Genomic DNA, 20,465 nt, shown 5'->3' on the forward strand with positions numbered 1-20,465 from the left:
AAGTTAAGAGACACATTTCAGTTAAGGTCTGATGTCAGGCCAAGTTAACTCGAGAACAAAAATTAACTTTAGTTACACAACTATGCATCTACATACATATGAAATAGAGATAAATGTTAGACGGAATTGGGCAAAAACCTGGTTACATGGGTCAATTGATAATTTAAATACACTTATCTATGAATCCTTGATTGCTACTATGATTACACATGGGTAATATGTTTAAATCCATCACAAACCTTAATAAAATTGTCACACTATGAATTTAAATGTCATGTATGAATATAAAAATGTATATTTGCGATCTAAAGGGGCTGAACCTAGATTATGATGCTCCACTACTCAAATACAAAATGTTTTACCCCACACATTGCCCAATTGCAGAAAAGGTGGTCATATGGTTATTTCACAGTGCAGAGTTCAAATAAAGTTCCTAAGATACCATATTTTTTCCAATCAGCTATAAGGTTACAGCTGGTAACCTTTGAACGTGGAGCGGCAAGCAAAGTTCACCACCGCCTCCCAAAAAACAAAATAAAACACCCCCACCCTCAAAAAGTCTAAAATATAACACCATCTTCCTCCAAAAGCTCATAATAAAACAACCCCTCCATCCAACAGCCAAAACAATTACACTAACATTTAAATAAAATAAAAATAAATGGTATTTACCATTGGCAGTACATCCTTCTTGGTGTTTTGATTCTGCAGTCTGAGGTGGCAAGAGTAGAAGAGCTCCCCTAACCAACCCAGATGTTGATTTCATGCTATTAACCAACATGAGAGAAGCACCATGATTGGATGCAGCAGGTTGGCCGGATGCTCCATCAGCCCCTGGAGGCCTGTGCTTGCATGCCACCCTGCTGTCTAAGACAGTTTGGGATGGAGAGCTTCAAAGTGCACATGTCAGGCTGACCATCAGAAAACAGCCAGCCAAACTGACAGATTCACTTTTGCAGGTCTAGCCAGCCACTGCTCCAGTCCTCCATGCTGCAAAACAGTGCAGAAGACATGCCCTGCACATCTCTCGGGGACACCCAGGCTGCGGTGTGCGCATCAGTAAAACATAAAATGGCAATTTCATTGCCATTTTATTTTTTTAGACATGGCTTGTAGCGGGCGGGGGTTAGGCTTCCCTGCCCCCATGAAGAAACTGCTGCAGGTATTGAATTAACTATGCATCAATAGGTATGGCAGGAGAATAAGACACTTTACTCCGCACACTTTTACTCCACGTGCCATTACCCCGTAGTTTTTACGCTGTAAAATCTTTTATAACGCAGGGTTTTACATCCCAATCCATTACAACCCTTTCCCCATTACAACTCAATTTACTAATATAACTCCACGGTGCTGTTGCTTTGGGAAATGCATTGTAATAGTTAGCGGTGTAAAGTCCTGTGTGTAAAATATTTTGTGGCGTAAAAAATGCGGGGTAGTGGCACTGCGGGGTAACGCATGCAGGGTAAAGGATGTTTTTCATGGCGGGACCAAAGGTCGACCTCCACATCACATTACACAGCATTCAAAGCAAAAAGAGTCTTATTGTCGAGAAAATGCTGGCCAGTATGCAATGCATTTATAGTGTCAGCCTGTCAAAGTTTTCTGTTCTTCGTTGTTGTAAACAGATGTGCACTATAAAAGTAGTGATGTTTCTATTAAATACTAGCAAAAAAAAGAAAACAGATCTAAAAATCTTACATCTCCTGCAAGTCCTGCACCTTAGTCCATGTAAATTGTTTGGAAAATTAATCAGCTGTTTAAAATACCTCCAGTTGTCTTTTTAGCTTCTTATGGACAGTGATTAAACTGCCAGCATCGCAACAGCAAGTGAGAAGATAGGAGCTGGACATAACAACCTCATAACAAGCTTTGGGGCCTATTATGAGGCTGTTTGAAAACCTTAAGTAAGATTTGTGAAGCCACGCGAGGCCACTTGTGTGTCCCTATGTCGCTTTATAAATCTGGAGTAACACAACGCAGTGCAAATTGCTGCATTGCGTTACTCTGCTCTGGGAAGGCGTTCAATGGGCATTGCACTGGTGTTTTCCATACAACTATCATGATTTTTGACACATTGCCAGATTTACCAACACTGTGTAAACCTGGAAATGCACCAAAGAGGTACGCCTTCCGAGGGGAGGAATAACAAGGAGAAATATCTCTAATGCTCCTTGTTCCTTCCTCTTTCTGTGTGTGCTGCATTCTGCAGCGCACACAGAAAGAGGAATATCCTCCCAGGATTGTTTTTGTGCAGGAAGGTGGCCCTTCCTGCACAAAAAACAATCCTGAATGCAACGCACATACACTTGCACAATGGTGCAAGGGTGCCTGCGTTGGCACTAGGCAGCCCATTGTGCACCAGCGCATGGGAAAGGATAGGAATGTGCTGTATTCCATTAATTGCAGCACATTGCTGCCCTTTCGATTGTGAGGCAGTGTAGCAAGGTGACTTGATGCACTGCACCACTTCCGCATAAAAATACCTCTTCAGGTTTCTGTTGTGTTTTGTCCGTAGAGCACGCATGCGCTGTAGAGAGCTTATTTCTCTAACAACAGGCGCAATTATGGAAGACCACAGGAGCGCACTGCTGTTAGCTGATAATACAGTAATCGCTGTTAAGTAACTGCTGAAATATTGTAGTTTGTCCTCATTGTCCCTAATTAATTGCTTTTTCTTGCTTCATTAACTAATATTAACATGCGCATTTGTCTATTTCTAGCTGATGAAGAAAGTGCTGGTGGAAGTGGCGCAGCTGTCATTGGAGGTTAGTAGCTTGGTTTCTACACGTCTTTAAGAAGTTGGAATGTACTCGATAAGGGTAAAGTGTGATTGGAAACCACTGATTCATTCAGTTATTAACTTGTAGAATTGTTTCATCAGCGAGGCTTCCTAGGACTCTGTATTCATGGCGAATTGTTTTTTAGGTACCAACGTGATATTAGAAGAGCAAATATCTTCCGACGAATTATTGGTGCTTATTGTCTATAAGAAACATGTTACCATGAAATCCATGATCTAAGCAAAGTAGCAAGTGAACTGGCATTATGATACTTCTTAAGGAAAGCGATAAACAGAGGAAGTCTAGATCCTTAGAAAACATAAACTTTCTAAATTATTTTGAAAGTTCCACTTGAAAAAAAATAAAGTCTGCAGAGTAAACTCAAGAAATCTACAGAAAGTACAGTCTCCACTTCATGACAAAGCTAAGTACATCAATCTGCAAGTTAAATGAGGCGTATAGGCCCTCTGCCCCACTCATAGGCGTTTCTTTTTTTTCAGTTCAAGAACGTTTTATTAGTCAGAAAATAAGGTATCAATACATAGTTCAGATAAAGAAATGTGGGGAGTAAGGGAGGAGACAGGGAAGGAAAAAACATGGTATATTATACGAGCGAAATGAAATAACATGAATCTAATCATGGGCATTAAAAGTAAAAATAAAAGGATCATTGGTTATACAATGATAGCAGGTACGAGTGAGGACATAACAGTAATAATGTAGAAAAAATTAAGGAAACGAAAAGGGTATTAGGGGGTTTGGGAACTTCCTGCTGGGCAGGCAATGGGCAAAAGGAATGGGTGGTACATTCATCTAAGTACAGCGTAACAGGAAGCCATAAGTCTGCACGTTTGGCTGCCAATTGGGCAGGAAAAACAAAAGCAGTATCAAGCCTGTGATTATGACAAATATTGTACCACCATGCTTTAAAAGAAATGTTAGAAGAGTTCTTCCAACTGATGGTAATCTGCTGAAATGCAACAGCCAACAATAAATCGACAATACGAACATGCATATCAACCCCCTCCCAGCAAGTGGAGAGACTTTCTAAAAATAGGTGCGCGGGAGAAAGGGGAATGCAGGTGTGAAAGATTACATTGATTTGAGCCCAAACCTGCAACCAAAAGTCATGTACATGTTTACAATGAAATAACATATGAAACAAATTAGCTTGGTGGAAGGAGCAAGACCAACAAGCGTCTGGGGTAGTAGAAAACCGTTTGTTAAGGGTAAAAGGAGTGTGTAACAGCCTGTTATGTATGAAAAATAGGGATTGTGTCAAGGAGGCTGCTCTAGAAGTTTTACGGACCTTTGCCCATATCTTGTCCCACAAAGGTACGGGCCATGTCGTGGCAAGGTCTCGTTCCCATTGCTCCTCCACCTTAGATTTAGGCCTAAGAGACTCATGGGCATTAAGGTGCTTGTAAAGGGAAGATGCTGTAGGAGTAATGCGCAGAATAGAGCGAAGTTGAAGAGCAGGGTAATGAGAAGCAGGAGGGGAAGGTGCGTGTAAGAGTCGCGTGTAAACCTCCATGACCGCAGCTTTGAGTTGGAGGTATTTAGGAGCAAAGGACGAGGGTAAATCAAAGGAGGAACAGAGAGTGTGAAAGGGCAAAAAAGTGGAGTGTGAGAATAACTGTGAAATCCAAATCAATCCTCTAGCCCTCCAAGATTTCCAATAAAAGGGCTTATGGCGAATTAATAGGTATTTGTTATGCCATATAGTGGATGAGAGAAAGTCAGCAATAGTTGCAGGGGGGAAAGAGTAGAAGATAGAAGGAGTTTGGAGTAAAGGTATGAAAAGAAGTGGGGATCGAAGAAGGTTTGAGTGAAAAAGAAATATTTTCAGCAAAGGAAAACGGGGAAAGGAAAGAGCGTTCAACCTTCAGATGCGGGACGAATGAGTCTGGCAAGGGACATTCTAGGCTTCTTATTGTGCCATAGAAAGGAGGACAAAACCGAATTAATTTTCTTTAAAAATTTGGCTGGGATGGAGACAGGGATATTTAAAATCATTTAGAGAATTATGGGGGATATCATCATCTTATTGGTGTCGAGACGACCCCACCATGATAGATAAAGAGTGTGCCACCTAGCGGTAAGGTCTGATATTTTTTGAGTGCACTTAGTCAAACATAGGGAGGCGTTGTCTGAGATAGAAGAGGTGACGTGCAAGCCTAAATACTTAATGTGGGAGGAACTCCAAGTGAAGTTGGAAGCACTAAAGTCAGGTTTAAAAGTGAATTTCGTTCGGGGCAAAATCTCACACTTGTCATGGTTGAGCTTATAACCTGAAATCAAAGAGTAGTTCCGCACTTCTTCTAGGAAAGCAGGAATAGAGTCTGTGGGATTAGAAATAAAAAGTAAAATATCATCTGTATAAGCAGCAAGTTTAATGGGAGAATCCCCAGCCTCAAAACCATGAATATTGGGATTTTGGCGGATTTTGGACAAAAAAGGCTCTAGAGCGAGATTGAAAAGGAAAGGTGAAAGGGGGCATCCCTGACGAACACCCCTATTGAGGTTAAAATAGGAGGAGATCTGACCATTCGCATATGCTGCAGCCCGCGGATGAGAGTACAACAATGAAACTAGGGAGATAAACTTAGGGCCAAAACCAAACCAACCGAGAGTATGAAAAAGATACTGCCACTCAACCCTATCAAACGCCTTCTCGGCATCCAGGGCAATCGCTGCAAGGGAGTGTTGTAGATGAGATGATTTCGACAAGATGTTGAATAAGAGTCTGGTGTTGTCGGTGATGTATCGACCTTTAACAAAACCAGATTGCTCTTCGCCCAATAGGTCAGGAAGTAAATGATCCAACCTTATCGCCAGTGACTTAGCAAAGATTTTATAGTCAATGTTGACCAGGGAAATGGGCCTGTAATTTTTGCAATATTTCGCATCTTTTCCAGGTTTAGGTTTTAAGCAAATGTGTGCATCAGAAAAGGTCCCCGAGGAATCACCGAGATCAGCAAAAGTGTGAAGGAGAGAATGCAATTTCGGAATCAACAACTTAGAAAAATGAAGATAAAACTCAACGGTAAAACCGTCTGGTCCAGAGGCTTTATTAAGTTTGAGACGCTGAAGCGCGGTGAGCAACTTCTTGTGCGAAATGTCAGTCTCCAAAAAGGAAAGATCGAGAGGAAAATGTGCAGGTTTGTGGATAGTGGAGAAGAAATGTGTGAGAGAATGAAGAGAGGGTTGAGTTTCAGAGGTGTATAAGGTCTTGTAGAAACGGGAGAACTCAGTGAGAATGTCAGCGTCCTTGTGCTGTAGGGTATCATGAGTGTCATAAATAGATTCAATATTCAGCTTGTTGTGCTTGACCTTCAAATAATTGGCAAGGAGTTTCCCAGCTTTATTTCTGCCGCCATAAAAAATAGCACTAGACTTTAACTGATATAAGGAGGCATCTTCTGTGGATTTCTCATTGAATTTCAGCTTGGCAGCGACAAGGGCCGTCAGACTATCTTTTGAATGCGAGGTGAAGTAGGCGTGTTCCAATTTCTTAATGTCAGAAAAGAGATGTTTAGTAAAGTGTCGAGCAGTCCTGCGTTTATTTGCAACATAACCAATAATGAAGTTGTGCGTCGCTGCTTTAAAAGCATCCCAAATGGTGTGCTTCGGGATAGTTGGGGTATCATTAAACTGGAAAAATTCATTAAAGAAGGTATGGAAGGAATTAGTGAATTTGGGATCCAATAAGAGGGTATTGTTAAAACGCCACCTCTTGGGCCCATCAATCCTAGGCAATACTTCAACGCTGACAATAAAAGGAGCATGATCGAAAGCAGAATCGTACCAATTTCAGCAGCTGTAAGTGTTTGGGCAAGGTTATGGGAGACAAAAATATAATCGATCCGTGACTGGGAACGATGACACAGAGAGTAAAAAGTGAACTCCCGCAATGCCGGATTGCATATTCTCCAGGAGTCAACAAGCCTATGCTGGGAGATGGCTTGAGTAAAAAGCTTGTGCGGTTTATTAGGAACATAAGTGGCTTAGGATTTCCTATCAATGAAAGGATCTAGGGGTTGATTACAATCCCCAGCAAGGATAAAATTATGATCCATGAATTGGGTAATATATTGAGAAAACTCAGCCCAAAAAAGAGGTTCACCGTTAGTGGGACCATGGACATTCAGAAGAGAAATTGGAACACCTCTAAGCGACAGTCTGACATGCGTCCATCTGCCATTAGAATCCGATTCTTGGGTGATGATTGTTAGAGGGAGTGTTCTACGACAAAGAATTGCTACACCATTACGTTTACCATCACCCTGCGAATAAAAGACTTCACCCACCCAGCCTCTCTTAAGCTTGGCAGATTCTATGTCCGAGAGGTGGGTTTCCTGATGAAACGCAATATCAATATTCAACTTAGCAAGGTGTGATAAAATGCGTTGATGCTTAATTGGGGAGTTAATACCCTTAACATTCCACGACAAGATATTCAATGACATATAATAAATAATAATTCAAAAAATATGCAGTAAAAGAGAGTAGGATAAAAAACCCATGAAGAAGAGTTAATAAAAAGAGAAGAAACACGAATGGAGATGATGAGAGGAGAAAAAAGGAAGAAATTAGTGAGAGTGAAAGAATATGCAGGAAGAAAAAGAGAAGTAGAAACCAGAGATAAGTTCAGGAGAGGCATAATGAGAAGAGAGGAAAATATAGAAGTGAGTAAGACCTGAAAAAGTGAAGTTATGATTCTTGCACAGACAAGGGATTTGGAACAAAGGAGGAAGGATACAAAGCAAAGGAAAACAAAATAAGAGGGAGAAAAGAAAGGAGAACATATCTACAAAGGAAGAAGACAAGAAGGAGCCGGGGAGGCAAGGAACCACAGAGGTAAGGCAACACATCCAAGGTCGGCTAGGCAAGAAGTCAGGGAGACATCATCAGACAGGGAATGATTCCTGTGGAAGCAAAGAGGGAAAGAACGAGAACATATTACAAACCTACATCAGAGGTGAACAAGGAACGATCAACAACAACAATGCAACTTAAGGGGAAAGACATTTGAGGTAATAGAATGCAACAAAAAGGGAAAACATGACCAAAACAGAAACACTAGAAGAACATGCAAGGCAAGAACTCAGCCAGGACGAGAGGAGGAAGGCCCAGATGAGTCCATGGCAGTAGTCTTATGTGCATTGATGAAGCTCTGTAGTCGCACTGGATCCTCATAGGGAGTGGTCTTGTTGTTGTAGGTGACTTTAAACAGGCAAGGATGATAAAGTCCATATCTAGCACTCATGGAGTGGAGGTCATCTCTCATGCCTAGGAAGGCTTTCCGACGATTTGCAGTCGCCTTTGCGTAATCCTGAGCGAAGAACAGGGAAGAGCCAGACCATGTTAATTTTGGAGAAGCTTTGGCTGCCGTGAGAACTTTCAAAAGGTCAGTGTAGTCCAAAAAATAAAGAACAACTCCTCTGGGTTGTTGTGCTGTTGTAACAGAAGAAGATGGGCGTCCTAGGCGATGGGCACGCTGGATATTAAGAATCGTACCCTCCGGGAAGCGGAGTAATTTAGGGAGGAAGGATTTGAAGAAAGTGATGGAGTCCGAGCCCTCAAGACCTTCCGCCAGGCCATAAATGCGGAGGTTTTTCCTCCTGTTTCTATTTTCCAACTCCTCCACCTGCCTCTGAAGAGTGTCCACCTGAGAGGTGAGATGAGAAACTGTGGTACGAGTTTCCTGGAATGAGACAACAGATTGTTCGACGGAGGAGACTCTTGTTTCAATTTGGGACCAATTGTCTGTGAGAGCTTGAAGCTTGATATTGGTTTCCTCCATGAAGCGACACAAAGTCCTGATTTCTTCCAAGAAAGGGCGGAAAGACCGTATCTCTTCCAGCAAGATTTCCATGGAGACAGGTGTGGACTGCTTGGGTGGTGAAGGGGGATCCTTCTTCAATCGTTTGATGGTGGATTTCCCCGGTGTAAGCTGAGGAGGATCCATGACAGTATCCAAACCTGATGAGGCAGGGGAATCCTCCAATTTAGGAAATGCAGAAAAGACTCTGGAGTTTTTCACAAAGGCCACCTTTGTTGAGGACTTGGAGGGTATATGCAACATAGATTTTAGTCGCCCCATAAAAAGCAAGCAAAAATGGAACAGCCTGGACAACGCGCACCATTTGCGCAATAAGATGACCACTGACACAACAAGGTATAAGGAAGCTGCAAAAAGGAATCTCCAGAGTGAGGCAGTATGGTCGGTATATAAAGTCACTTGCAATATAGGTCAGGCACAAGGTGAAAAAGGTTGACTGACACGATGTAGGCTAAGCTTGCTAGTTGAAGTGTATGCACTATGTTGAGTTAGAGAGCATCATCACTGGGTACAAGTCCGTAAAGGAGGATACACAAACAAACCCAGAAAGCCACATAGTGGAGAGGAGGAATGACTGAGGAGATAAAAAGCATTGGCTATTGGCATATATACTCAAGCTTTCCCGAGCAGAGCAGTAAGGTATATGCGCAGGCATAAAGTGAACAGTAAAAATGACAATGAAATGACGATATTGCGTCGTGCTCTGGAAGCTGTGAGCTAGGGTGTGGTAAAAAGGCTGGGAAAAAATTGGTGGACACCCCACCTAGACCTGCCTCTACATCCAGGGAGGTAATTCAGGAGACGATAGCAGAACAGAGGCAGGCTGGCATAATAAGGGACAGGGTAGTAAATCACCCAGACAGTAGGAGGTTGAAGACAATGCCCCGCTTCAAGGTATGGAGAAAGGGTAGCCACCAATAATCCTAGGCACTCCTACACCACGTCAGTGAGCAATGTTAGATATTGCAAAGGCCTCACAAAATGGCGGTTAGAAAATACCAGGATGCAAGTCTTTTGCGGCGTAGCAGTGGTGATGAAATAGCGTGCAGCCATACAAAAATCTTTGAAGAAGCTCAACTGTGCAGGGAAATGCAGACATGCAGGAATGCCAGTCAAGTCAAGTCAAGTCAATATAGCTTTATTCAATTTTGATTCAAAAATCATAAAAGATTACAGTTTAAAACAGTTATAAAAATAAAGCATACGTACAATAATACATAATATCTACAAGTTAAAAACTTTTGCCCAGCCCGTGGGAGTAAGTGTCTTGGTTATAGAGTACAATTTGGAAAGAAAGGGGACCCCTACATACTAGTTAGTTTGCTAATCGTAGGGAATACATAGACATAAGTTGAGAAAGAAAATAGCAAACCAATGATAATATTAATGCCCTTATTTCAACCTCATTTCAAATATTGTCTACATAGACAGCAATGATTCACTTAGACAATAATGTATGAAAAATATATGATTATTTTATTTTTCTTGTTATTTATTTACTTTTTATGTCTTTTTCCATTTTGGACAGAAAAATTCTATATTTCTTATAAATAGTGTATTGATTTAGTTCATAGAAAAACACTTATAGTTCATTACAGTGACAATAAATAACATGCAATACTCATTGTAAACAGAAACAAGACAGTTTACATATAGATACAAAGGTGCTGTACGATATGTTCGGTCGATGGAAAGTTTATGAAGGCAAATGCGGTAGAATAGAACACAACGCGTTTCGGCCTGAGGCCTTCATCAGGTGACCGTCATTCGTTTTTTTACACAAAGACTGGTGTACAACAAAAACTTCAATTTATTATCATGTGGAGTTGATTCCAGTTATCTCATATAGAGGAGATTGGGTTGTTTTTAGTATTAGAAGGACTTCAACAGGAGCTATGTAGCACTGATATTTTCTGTTCCCACTTCTTATTGTTTGTCGGGTTTCTCCTGAGATATATGCTTGGGTTGAAAATGCACGTTACGGGAGGTAGAGGTTCATAGGCTTTTGTTGACAACTTATTTAATCTGGAGCAAAATAAGTTGTCAACAAAAGCCTATGAACCTCTACCTCCCGTAACATGCATTTTCAACCCAAGCATATATCTCAGGAGAAACCCGACAAACAATAAGAAGTAGGAACAGAAAATATCAGTGCTACATAGCTCCTGTTGAAGTCCTTCTAATACTAAAAACAACCCAATCTCCTCTATATGAGATAACTGGAATCAACTCCACATGATAATAAATTGAAGTTTTTGTTGTACACCAGTCTTTGTGTAAAAAAACGAATGACGGTCACCTGATGAAGGCCTCAGGCCGAAACGCGTTGTGTTCCATTCTACCGCATTTGCCTTCATAAACTTTCCATCGACCGAACATATCGTACAGCACCTTTTGTATCTATATGTAAACTGTCTTGTTTCTGTTTACAATGAGTATTGCATGTTATTTATTGTCACTGTAATCAACTATAAGTGTTTTTCTATGAACTAAATTAATACACTATTTATAAGAAATATAGAATTTTTCTGTCCAAAATGGAAAAAAGACATAAAAAGTAAATAAATAACAAGAAAAATAAAATAACCATATATTTTTCATACATTATTGTCTAAGTGAATCATTGCTGTCTATGTAGACAATATTTGAAATGAGGTTGAAATAAGGGCATTAATATTATCATTGGTTTGCTATTTTCTTTCTCAACTTTTGGTTATAGAGTACTATACACAGGTCAAAATGTGATCAACCAACAATTAATAGGGGTTTCAGTACTTAGAACTATGAGTAGGAAAACTTCTGCCACTCAATGCATAAAGTCCTCTGCCCATTGACATGTTGCACCCTGCCTTTGGACTAGATGTGGGGGACCACGACATTCTGGGGTAAAAATGTGCAAATCCCAGATGGAGATTGGGCTGTTTCCCACTTGGGGTGCACAGGTACGCAGGTATGGGACAATATATCTCTGCCTAAATCTAACAACAACTAAGTCACCAACGATATTTTTTTGGAGGGAACCCAGCCAGCCCACCCTTCTAACACTCATGATTGTACCCACAAGGTTGAGTGGCAAGGGTCTATTGTTGTTCAGCCAAAATTTGACCTTGTTCAGCAAGTCGTGTTGTCTCTCCGTTTTCCCTGGAGAAAGTACTGGTACTCCCGCGAGGACACACACAAAAGGAGCAGCTTCCAGGGGGAGTTGGATGGAAGTAACTTTGTTATAGTGTGCTCTAGGAGCAGCGAGTTGCGAGAGAGTAGGTATAGAGGAGGTTCTGCGAAGTATTGGGGCTGGTACATTGGAGACTATTGGTTGGGGTAAGACCCATTTGTCTTGCGTGGTTGGCTTTGGGTCTTTCAAAGTAGAAGATGGGTCAGAACATTTGGGTGTTACAGTACTTATGTTAGCTGGCAAGGTGGACTTGGTGGACTTGATGATTTCTTCCAGTACCATCATTCTGTCCCCTAGTGTGTTTATTTTATCTAACAGTGGTGTTATGATAGAGCTGACCAGGTGTGCAATAAGAGATAATAGATCCACCTGTATAGGAGATGTTAGGACAAGTGGTTTCTCAGCCGTCTCAGGGATCATAGAGGGGTTGCTGGCAGGAAGTGTAGGGCTTAAGCACAATTTTTGGGGTTTAGGTTGGTTCCCCATGTTATTAACCCCATTACATTTCCTTGTAGCGGATGAGGAATTAGGAATAGCAAGCCTTTGGGTGTTTTCAATGTTATCTCGCTTAGATGATGGGAGGGGTTGCAAAGAGCTGGCAGTGTCGGGTGATGCACATAAGCTTTCAACAGGAAGCGGTGAATCCACTAGAACATGTGTGGTTTTGCATAGGAAGTTTAGCTCATCTAACCACGAGGACGCTTGGTCTGCGTCTACTATTTGTGAGGTCGCAGTGGGCATTGTTGTATGATCCCCCTTGTAAGTCATATTGTGGTTTAAGTCCTAGGACAAAGGCAAAGTCAGTGGATAATACGCCAAAGAGAAGCAAGTGTTCTTTACCTCATCTTGACAGAGAACAAGGGGGATGGCCCCGTCCCGTCCTCCTCGGGTCTCCGAGGGCCACAAAGGGCCCGCCCTTTGCCCGGGCTTAGCCCCAGGCGATGACCCGCGCGCGTTCCCGCGAAGCGGGGGCTGGAGTGCCTTTAATGTGCCTCCTGGCGCGAGATGTCCGTGTACGGCGTGTCGCACCACTATGGCGCCTGGGTAGGGTAGTCCTCTGAGTCTGTGAGGGCCGGTATGCCCCCCCTCGCTCGGCGGCCACGAAGGAGACCTGCGGATCTGAGGGGGGTATGGTAAGAGGATGATCCCCGCCCGGAACAGCAACAGCACGAGTGTGCCCCCAAAGGTTCGCGTTGTCCCCCACTCCACCGGGGCTGGAGTGCCTTTAATGCGCCTCCTGGTGCGAGATGTCCGTGTGCGGTGTGTCGCGCCGCTATGGCGCCTGTGTAGGGTAGTCCTCTGAGTATGTGAGGGCCGGTATGCCCCCCTCGCTCGGCGGCCGCGAAGGAGACCTGCGGCGGCTGAGGGGGGGTATGGTAAGAGGATGATCCCCGCCCGGAACAGCAACAGCAGGAGTGTGCCCCCAAAGGTTCGTGTTGCCAGTCAAGAATGAAGCTACATGAGGTGGCAAGGAGAGCCAGAGGTGCGCGTCAGCCTAAAATGGTGGCTGCGCCGTACCTGAGGCGGAGAAAATCACGGCATCAAAGTTCATCTTTTCAGAACATCGCAGCGTGCAACAAACAGTTGCGCCGTCATCCAGGGGTGTTCCGACGTATAGAAAAGTCCGTCCACCAGGAAAAGACGGGCTGGAAGCGGTGCACCTCCTGAAGCTTCCGCCGAGCCTCACACGGGTGCCGTCATTACCGATGGGCGCCAAGCCACGCCGCCCACTCATAGGCGTTTCTGATGGTAATTTCTTCTCTGTGACCTTCACGCACACCTCGTCACAGTCTCTGTTTATTGACGCCAGACTCTGCACTATCACACACTTTGCTTCCCATGCTTTAGTGTTTTTCTGCCCGACCAAAAGCTATATCCTGTTGTGTTACAGTTGATAGCAGGAAATGTGTGATTAAATATGACTATGAGATGTTGAGTACAACCAAACCTGTTCATGGGATGGGTGTATTTCAAAGTGCTAAAGGGGCTCCCCAATGATCACCTTAAAATGATGTTCTGATCATTTTGCTACCTTTCTTAAAGCTAGTGTGGCTAATCAGATCTCTGTCGTTCTATTAATTGTTGTTATTAATCATGAAAGTCAGTGGAACACAGTTGACCCGGTGTATCTATGCTTCCTCCCATAGGTGTCATTTTTGCCATGATTGTGGTCCTGGTCTGCCTCCTGGTAGTCATTATGCGTTACATGTATCGGAACAAGGGCACCTACCAAACCAATGAAGCCAAGGGCACAGAGCATGCAGAGAGTGCCGATGAAGCCTTGAGGAATGACCCTTCTTTCCTTGGAGATATGGATGTCCGCAACAAAGAATACTTTATCTGAAATGCAAAGTTAGAAACCAATGTGCCCTAGAGGCTCTGCAATACTAACGCTACATTGAGCAAGAAAGCTGTAATATGCAAGGAGGAAAGCAATGGAACCAGTTTGGATTTTCAATGGTAGTTTGATCTCTATGAAAGGGAACCATCAGATTACTTGAAAGCTAAATGTCCACAACGGCAAATGTGAATCACACATGAACATTGAATAAAGATTGAAAGCACTGCAACCTCTAGTCTGAAGGGTGTAATTTAACATTCAAAATACCTCCTCACATATGATGCTGTGCTCATTAACTGTGAAAGGAACAGTGGGATAAGTGGATCATTTACTGCTAAGTACTGGGCATGGTAATTCTTCTGAGAATCTTGTATTGGACTTTACTCTTGTGCAGGAACTTTAAACTACACTACATTTTGGATAAATGACCACCCTTCTCTAACTCGGAACTGAGACTCTTGTAACTGTAACAGTTGCAAAATGGACATGTTGAAATATTGTTTTTATATTTATTATAAATGTAATTGTCTGCAAAACTAGTTTCGGTTGTTTCCCAAACAAAAATATATTTCCAAATCAAAAACCCAATTTAGTTATCTAAACTAGTTGTGATAGCAAATGTTGAGGGCACGAACTTACTAGTATGTTTTACAACTTTATATGAAGACCAGCTCAAAAAGTGGCAGAGTATCTTCTTTGGAATCCTTGTCTAAAACTGAACTAAACAAATGTATTTTCCTTGGATGCTTCATTTGAATTCGAGTTTTCAAGCATAGCCTGACCTATGTATGGAATTATTTCATGAGTTTGCATTTACTTCATGTGTTTTAGCAGTGTGGCATGGTACCAAGACACTTCTAGATGCATTTATTTATTATTTATTTTTAGAGTTTTCTATAGCGCGAACTTGAACCGATTAGGTTATCAGAGCGCTTTACATAGCAACAGTTACATGTTATCACAGCAGTTTACATAGAATCAGTGCAATGCACTCTAAAATAGACATTATTCAGTCACCGTTATTCTCTTTCCACTATGCTATGTAGCAAAACCAGCAGGGTCACGCCAGATGTGTAGCGCTTGTTACATTAATCCTTTCAGCAATAACATATTTTGGTAGAGTTTAAAATTAGGTTCGTAAACCAAATCAACATTGAGCTTAATGTATGATTGTAATATTATTATAAACCTAGTCCCTGGAACTAAACCAAGGACGTTTGTTTCCATTCATGAGTAATGTAAAGCATATATACTGCACAATCATATAAGCAACTTCTTTTACCCCTGTCAACGTCCTCAAAACCGTTTATGTGCATATAAATAGAGACTTTTGGGTCCCAGAGTTCATTTATTGGAAAACAGACACTTCTTAAAAAGTATAGCTGTAAGCGAGAACACTGACAGGAACCTGAAACTAATGTGTACATTTATTAAATTGAAGTCAGTGTTGCGCACTTGGGAGGCACACTGTCATTCTGGTGTAATATTAGACATATTAAATACAGTGTCATTTTATACAACTCTTCCAAGTACTTGTAATTATAATTGTATTTATATAGTGTCACTCTTCGTGGGTTAGATTAACACATTTATTCATTCAATCCATCGCCTAAGTGAATTACGCTGTCACAGAAAGTTGCACGTTTCCAACTAGGTATGGTGGTAGCATTACGTTAGTGATTAAACAAAATGCAAACTCAGCTGTCACCCTATTAGTAAATTATTCTCATGAGAATAGTACATTTAATAGCATTATGTATATGGAATAGGGGTGAGGGGGCGTCGAGTTTAGATGATTGACACAGTGACGAGTGTGGAATTGATCATGGTGGGTCCAGCACTACTTGTGTGTCACTGAGGAACCTGCCCCTCTCCCACCGTAAAACAAGCATTGGCATAGCCAATAGGTCTCGCCTTTGGTATCTTATAAATGTTTAGCAATGCAACAGTTAATGTTGTTGCAGTAAGGATATTGTGCTGCGTAACTAAATACTTATAAGGTCCCTAAGGCGAGACCTACCGACATATTGTGTAATAACAAAAGTAAAAGGGCCAGCTCTCATGGGAGGTTACAAATAAAGACAAGGCAGTGCTTTGGAGGGATTAACAAGCCTGTTAATGAATCAGAAGCCAGTATTTACCAAGGACAATGACACAAGTCAGTTACAGACATGGGCATAGAGTGGGCGGGTCTTCAAGTCACCACTACAGTACAGCATGGCTGTCAGAGCAGCGCATGCGCTGCCGAGGCTCCACCTAAAAAACGGCTACCTGGAGACTAGGAAGGCTGGGAGGTAGCGAGCCACAACAGAACTATTTGATGAAAAAAAAACTGACAGAAGGGATTAGATTTAAGGACTTTGATAATACGAAAAGAAAAAAGGATTGCAGATTAGTTGACAACAGATAGTAGAGCTATTAGCAAGGTCAACAAGCATTGGCACTGCCAGTTGGTCTGGCTTCTAGCCAGACCTTATAATCCATGTACGTTAATAACTACTCTTCTCCCATTTATGCTGCTGCCAGAGAGAAGTGCCATAAATTATCTAGTTATAGAAGAATCTTTAACAGCATTGCAATGGCATGTGCGTGCCCCTAAAAGGTCAGGCTCAGGCAGCTGGATGGCAAGCACTTTTTTGTGGAAATGCACAAGTTCTTCACAACTAAAACATGTACTCCTGGCTCCCAACGTGTGGGTGGAACCAAAGCTGTCCCTCCCCTGGTGACATACAAGTGGCTGACAACAGCCATGCTGTCAAGCTAGAAAATAAAACCTAGGAAATCACTTAATTAAAAAAGTACTTGGAAGTAAACCAGAGTCCATGAGCCTTTGATATTTTTGCTAAAGCAGAGCAACCATGATGCGAGTGCAGAGAAGTTGCAATAATTGAGTGATGACAACACAGTGTGCTCTAGATTCAAAATAGAAAAGCACATGAAAAACTAGAAAAATAATTATCTGGCTAAAAGAAATAAACAGTATGGAAAACAAAATTAAAAAACATAGCAATGTGACAAAATGGTGGAAAGTTTAAAAACATGAGGAAATGGTTAAACTAAGAAAATAGAGAATAACAATGATTATGAAAATAGGCAGGTATATATGTTGGCCAAATGGTTTGAGGCACTGTGTGAAAGAGAGGGACTGCACAGCCTAGGCAAGGATAGTGTGAGCACGGATAGCTCTAAAATGTAATCGGGTGATGAAGGCATATATTCCACAAAAAACATAAAAGCACTCAGGTTTACTTTTTCAGACAAAATTGGCCTACTAAACCTAGATCAGAATCTAATCAGATGAAGGGAACGGGTAACACAAAAGGAACAAACCAAGGAGAGAAACAAGAAAAGGAGGAAAGAAATGCAGGCAGATGCAGCCTAATGGAAACGTGGTATGGGAAGCCGATGAACTGGAAAAAGGATTAGAAATTCCGATCAACAATTTGTCACAAAGGAAACCGTTTGGAGATGCCCGGATATACATTTTGATTTAGTTGAAACTGAAATTGACAAGTGTAAGCAGTGCTTGATTTGAGCCGGCGGGGGCACCAGCACTTATTTTTGGGTACCAGCACTTACTTCCCACCATCAGGCATTTCCCAAGACCAACAGAGCAAAAAAAGGAATAAAATGAAAAGACGGAGGAAAGGAATAACATTAAATCCATCACCTAGGGAGAAACCAGAAACATGTAAGAATGAGACAAACGGGCAGGATGTGCCTGGCAACGAATTAAACAGGCCTGAGGTAGACTCATGACTGCACACCCATGTTATTCATGCTCTGACATTTCATAGCGTCAGCCGTGTTTGTCTGAGCAGCGCTTTGGATACCGACATTTATTTTTTGCTAATAAAGCTGCAAGTATAAGTTTATCTGAAAACTGAAGTTAATAAAATATCATGCAGTAAAAGAAACAATAAATAACAAGGAGGGCATTGGATGTAAAACAAGACATGAAACAGAACTGACTCTAGAGTATCAAAAACAACAAGCGACGAGGAAGGCGAATGGCTGAACCTGCATTTGCAGCGGGAGGAAGAGAGGAGGTTTAGCGAGTGACTATTGGTGGAAAGAACAGGAACTAGTCTGCAGCGTCCCGCGAGTGGTGCGGGCGCAGCAGCATAAGTGAAAGCAGCTGCAGCGTTGCGTGCTGGGGAGAGCTCTTTTTCAAAGCACATACTCGTGCTTGTGGCGCACCGCTGCGCACTCCTGTAAGCTGTATGCCGCCACAAGCACGAATATGTGCTTTGAAAAAGAGCTGCACAATGGCTAAAGGTCTCCTCACAGCGCATGCGCGCTGCATAGGCAAGACCTTAAAAAGACATGCTGTAAGTAAGGCTATTTGTTTTGCAGCTTATATACACAAAATAAAAGAACTTTACTTACTGAGTTTGGTACTGACAACTAGTGTGATATGCAGGATATGAATTTGGATCCTGCCAAAGTCCACTCAGTTCCCCCTCCTTCTGCGGTTCCTAAATTGAATACCCATGAAGTGGGTAATGTAAGCACTTGCTATTAACAGCACTATAATTACAGCTCATTATTTACTGTATGTCAAAGTGCTGTAGAACCTCGACTGTGAACAGAAGGGAACAGCGTTCCGCCTATGCTTATGAGCGTTGGAGTCAAATAAACCTTTTGTTTAACTGAGGCAGTTTGATACTCAAGTTGTTTTGCAGCAAGATGGATTGGCCTGTCTACCTGTTTTATTTTTATTTCGCTTTATGAAACTCCCTGTTCAGTTTCTTTTTATTTACAAAACTGAAGACTCAAGTACCGGAATAAGTAAAACGAAGGACTGGATGTATATCGCACATTGACAGTTCATCTGAGAGTTGCAGCAGGAAATCCCCTCCCAAGAGGTGTTTCCTCCTCCCCCCTCCCTCAACTTTAACTGCGTTCATTTTATGCTTTAAATTACACCACTGACAAAGTGCTTTGGTGCCTTAAAAGGTCGCAGTTTATTTAAATATAACATGGTTGTACATTTCGCAATTTTAATGGTCATTCATAAACATCAATGTTATCACATACTTTCATTGTCTTTGCAACTATCTTTGTACATTCCTTGTTGTTATGTCCTCTCAGATAGTCTATTTTCAGGGGGAGGGGGGGGGGGCAATCGTCCGGGCCTCTGTTTCAGAGGTTCCAGGCTTCAACATGCTACCAAATTTGGTGGTTGTCAGTGAGGCTGGGACGAGAGATGGCTTTCTGCACGTATGAAACTCGGTTGATGATTGGCAACGGACTGTGCTGTAGGGGTCCTATGAACCAAGATTTTCCAAAATGGTGGAGTGCCGGTAAGAGTGTTGATGGCTTCCACCTGTTACCTGGGGTTAAAAATGTGAAATCCAGTGTGGTGAAAGCTGGCCCGAGCCCTGATGAAATTGCTGTGAAGAAAAGTGGCAATGAAAATGTTGGCCCATCTTAAAGTGGTCGGAAACATGCAGTCTGGTTTTTAATTTGAGTAGGTTCACACCATGGAATAAAACAGAATTGTGTGAGTAATAACTCTATTTTAAGTGGAGAAAAGGGGTGACTCTTTCTCACTGATGGGGTCTTTTGACACAAGACATTTCTGTGCACATTCTATTCTACTCATTTATTCACCTTCTACGTTTTACACTGACACTTTCTCTTCACGGATAAGAAAGTTACTGATGATGAGAAACGTGGGCAAAAACTGGTGAGTACCTAGCAGCTCCCCTGGTGATGCTTATGTGAGGTGCTTCCTTTCCTTCACAATCTTTTTTCTTTACAGAAACCCTTTTAGATATAGGGGGTGGAAGTAACGAGGTTAACTGGTAATTGAATGTTTTTATAAAAGTCATATTTGCTTGTAAATATGACATTTTAGGACCAGACGTGATTGGTAATTTTGTGATACCAATGATTAGGGGGAGACTTTGGTTGAATAACCCTTTGGTCCCAAAGACATTTTGTATGTCCTAAAAATGGTCAGGTTTGTTGTGCTTGATTGAACTTTGAGTGGGGGGCTACCTGACTGATTTATTCCCTCTGATGCTTCTTGTGGATGGGATGTCAGTCAGGACCTGCCCAGTCTGCAAGTGCCAATCCGCTTGCCCTGGACTCCTTCTTGGCCCCTCCCAGCTCCTTTGGGGCCCTGCCATGTGGCATCCCAAGGACCCTGTGTGATCATTTCATCTATACTGCCTGAGGCTGAATCCTGACATCTCGTTCCCTCAGTACTCTTGCCGTGAGGCATCCCTTGTGCCCTGTGGGAGCATCACATCTACTCTGTCAGTGGCTGTGTGCCTTCGTTAGCTCCCTCAGTGCCCCTGCCGTGAGGCATCCCAA

General features: G+C 42.2%; 1 protein-coding gene across 2 annotated transcripts in view; it reads left to right on the forward strand.

Moving 5' to 3' along the window:
- Positions 1-19,172, forward strand: part of LOC147732601 (glycophorin-C-like) — a 199,235-nt gene extending 180,063 nt beyond the window's left edge. The window contains exons 2-3 of one of the 2 annotated variants that reach the window (XM_086957119.1): positions 2,724-2,768; positions 13,948-19,172. In XM_086957119.1, the coding sequence (XP_086813245.1) occupies positions 2,724-2,768; positions 13,948-14,144 (242 nt within the window). In that variant the 3' untranslated portion in view covers positions 14,145-19,172. Of the gene's footprint in view, positions 1-2,723; positions 2,769-5,706; positions 5,945-13,947 lie in introns of those variants that run through there. The other variant, XM_086957120.1, reaches the window with a different exon arrangement.
- The last annotated feature ends 1,293 nt before the right edge of the window (positions 19,173-20,465 follow it).

The sequence above is a fragment of the Lissotriton vulgaris genome, chromosome 2_1 (assembly GCF_964263255.1).
Source record: "Lissotriton vulgaris chromosome 2_1, aLisVul1.2, whole genome shotgun sequence".
NCBI lineage: Eukaryota > Metazoa > Chordata > Amphibia > Caudata > Salamandridae > Lissotriton > Lissotriton vulgaris.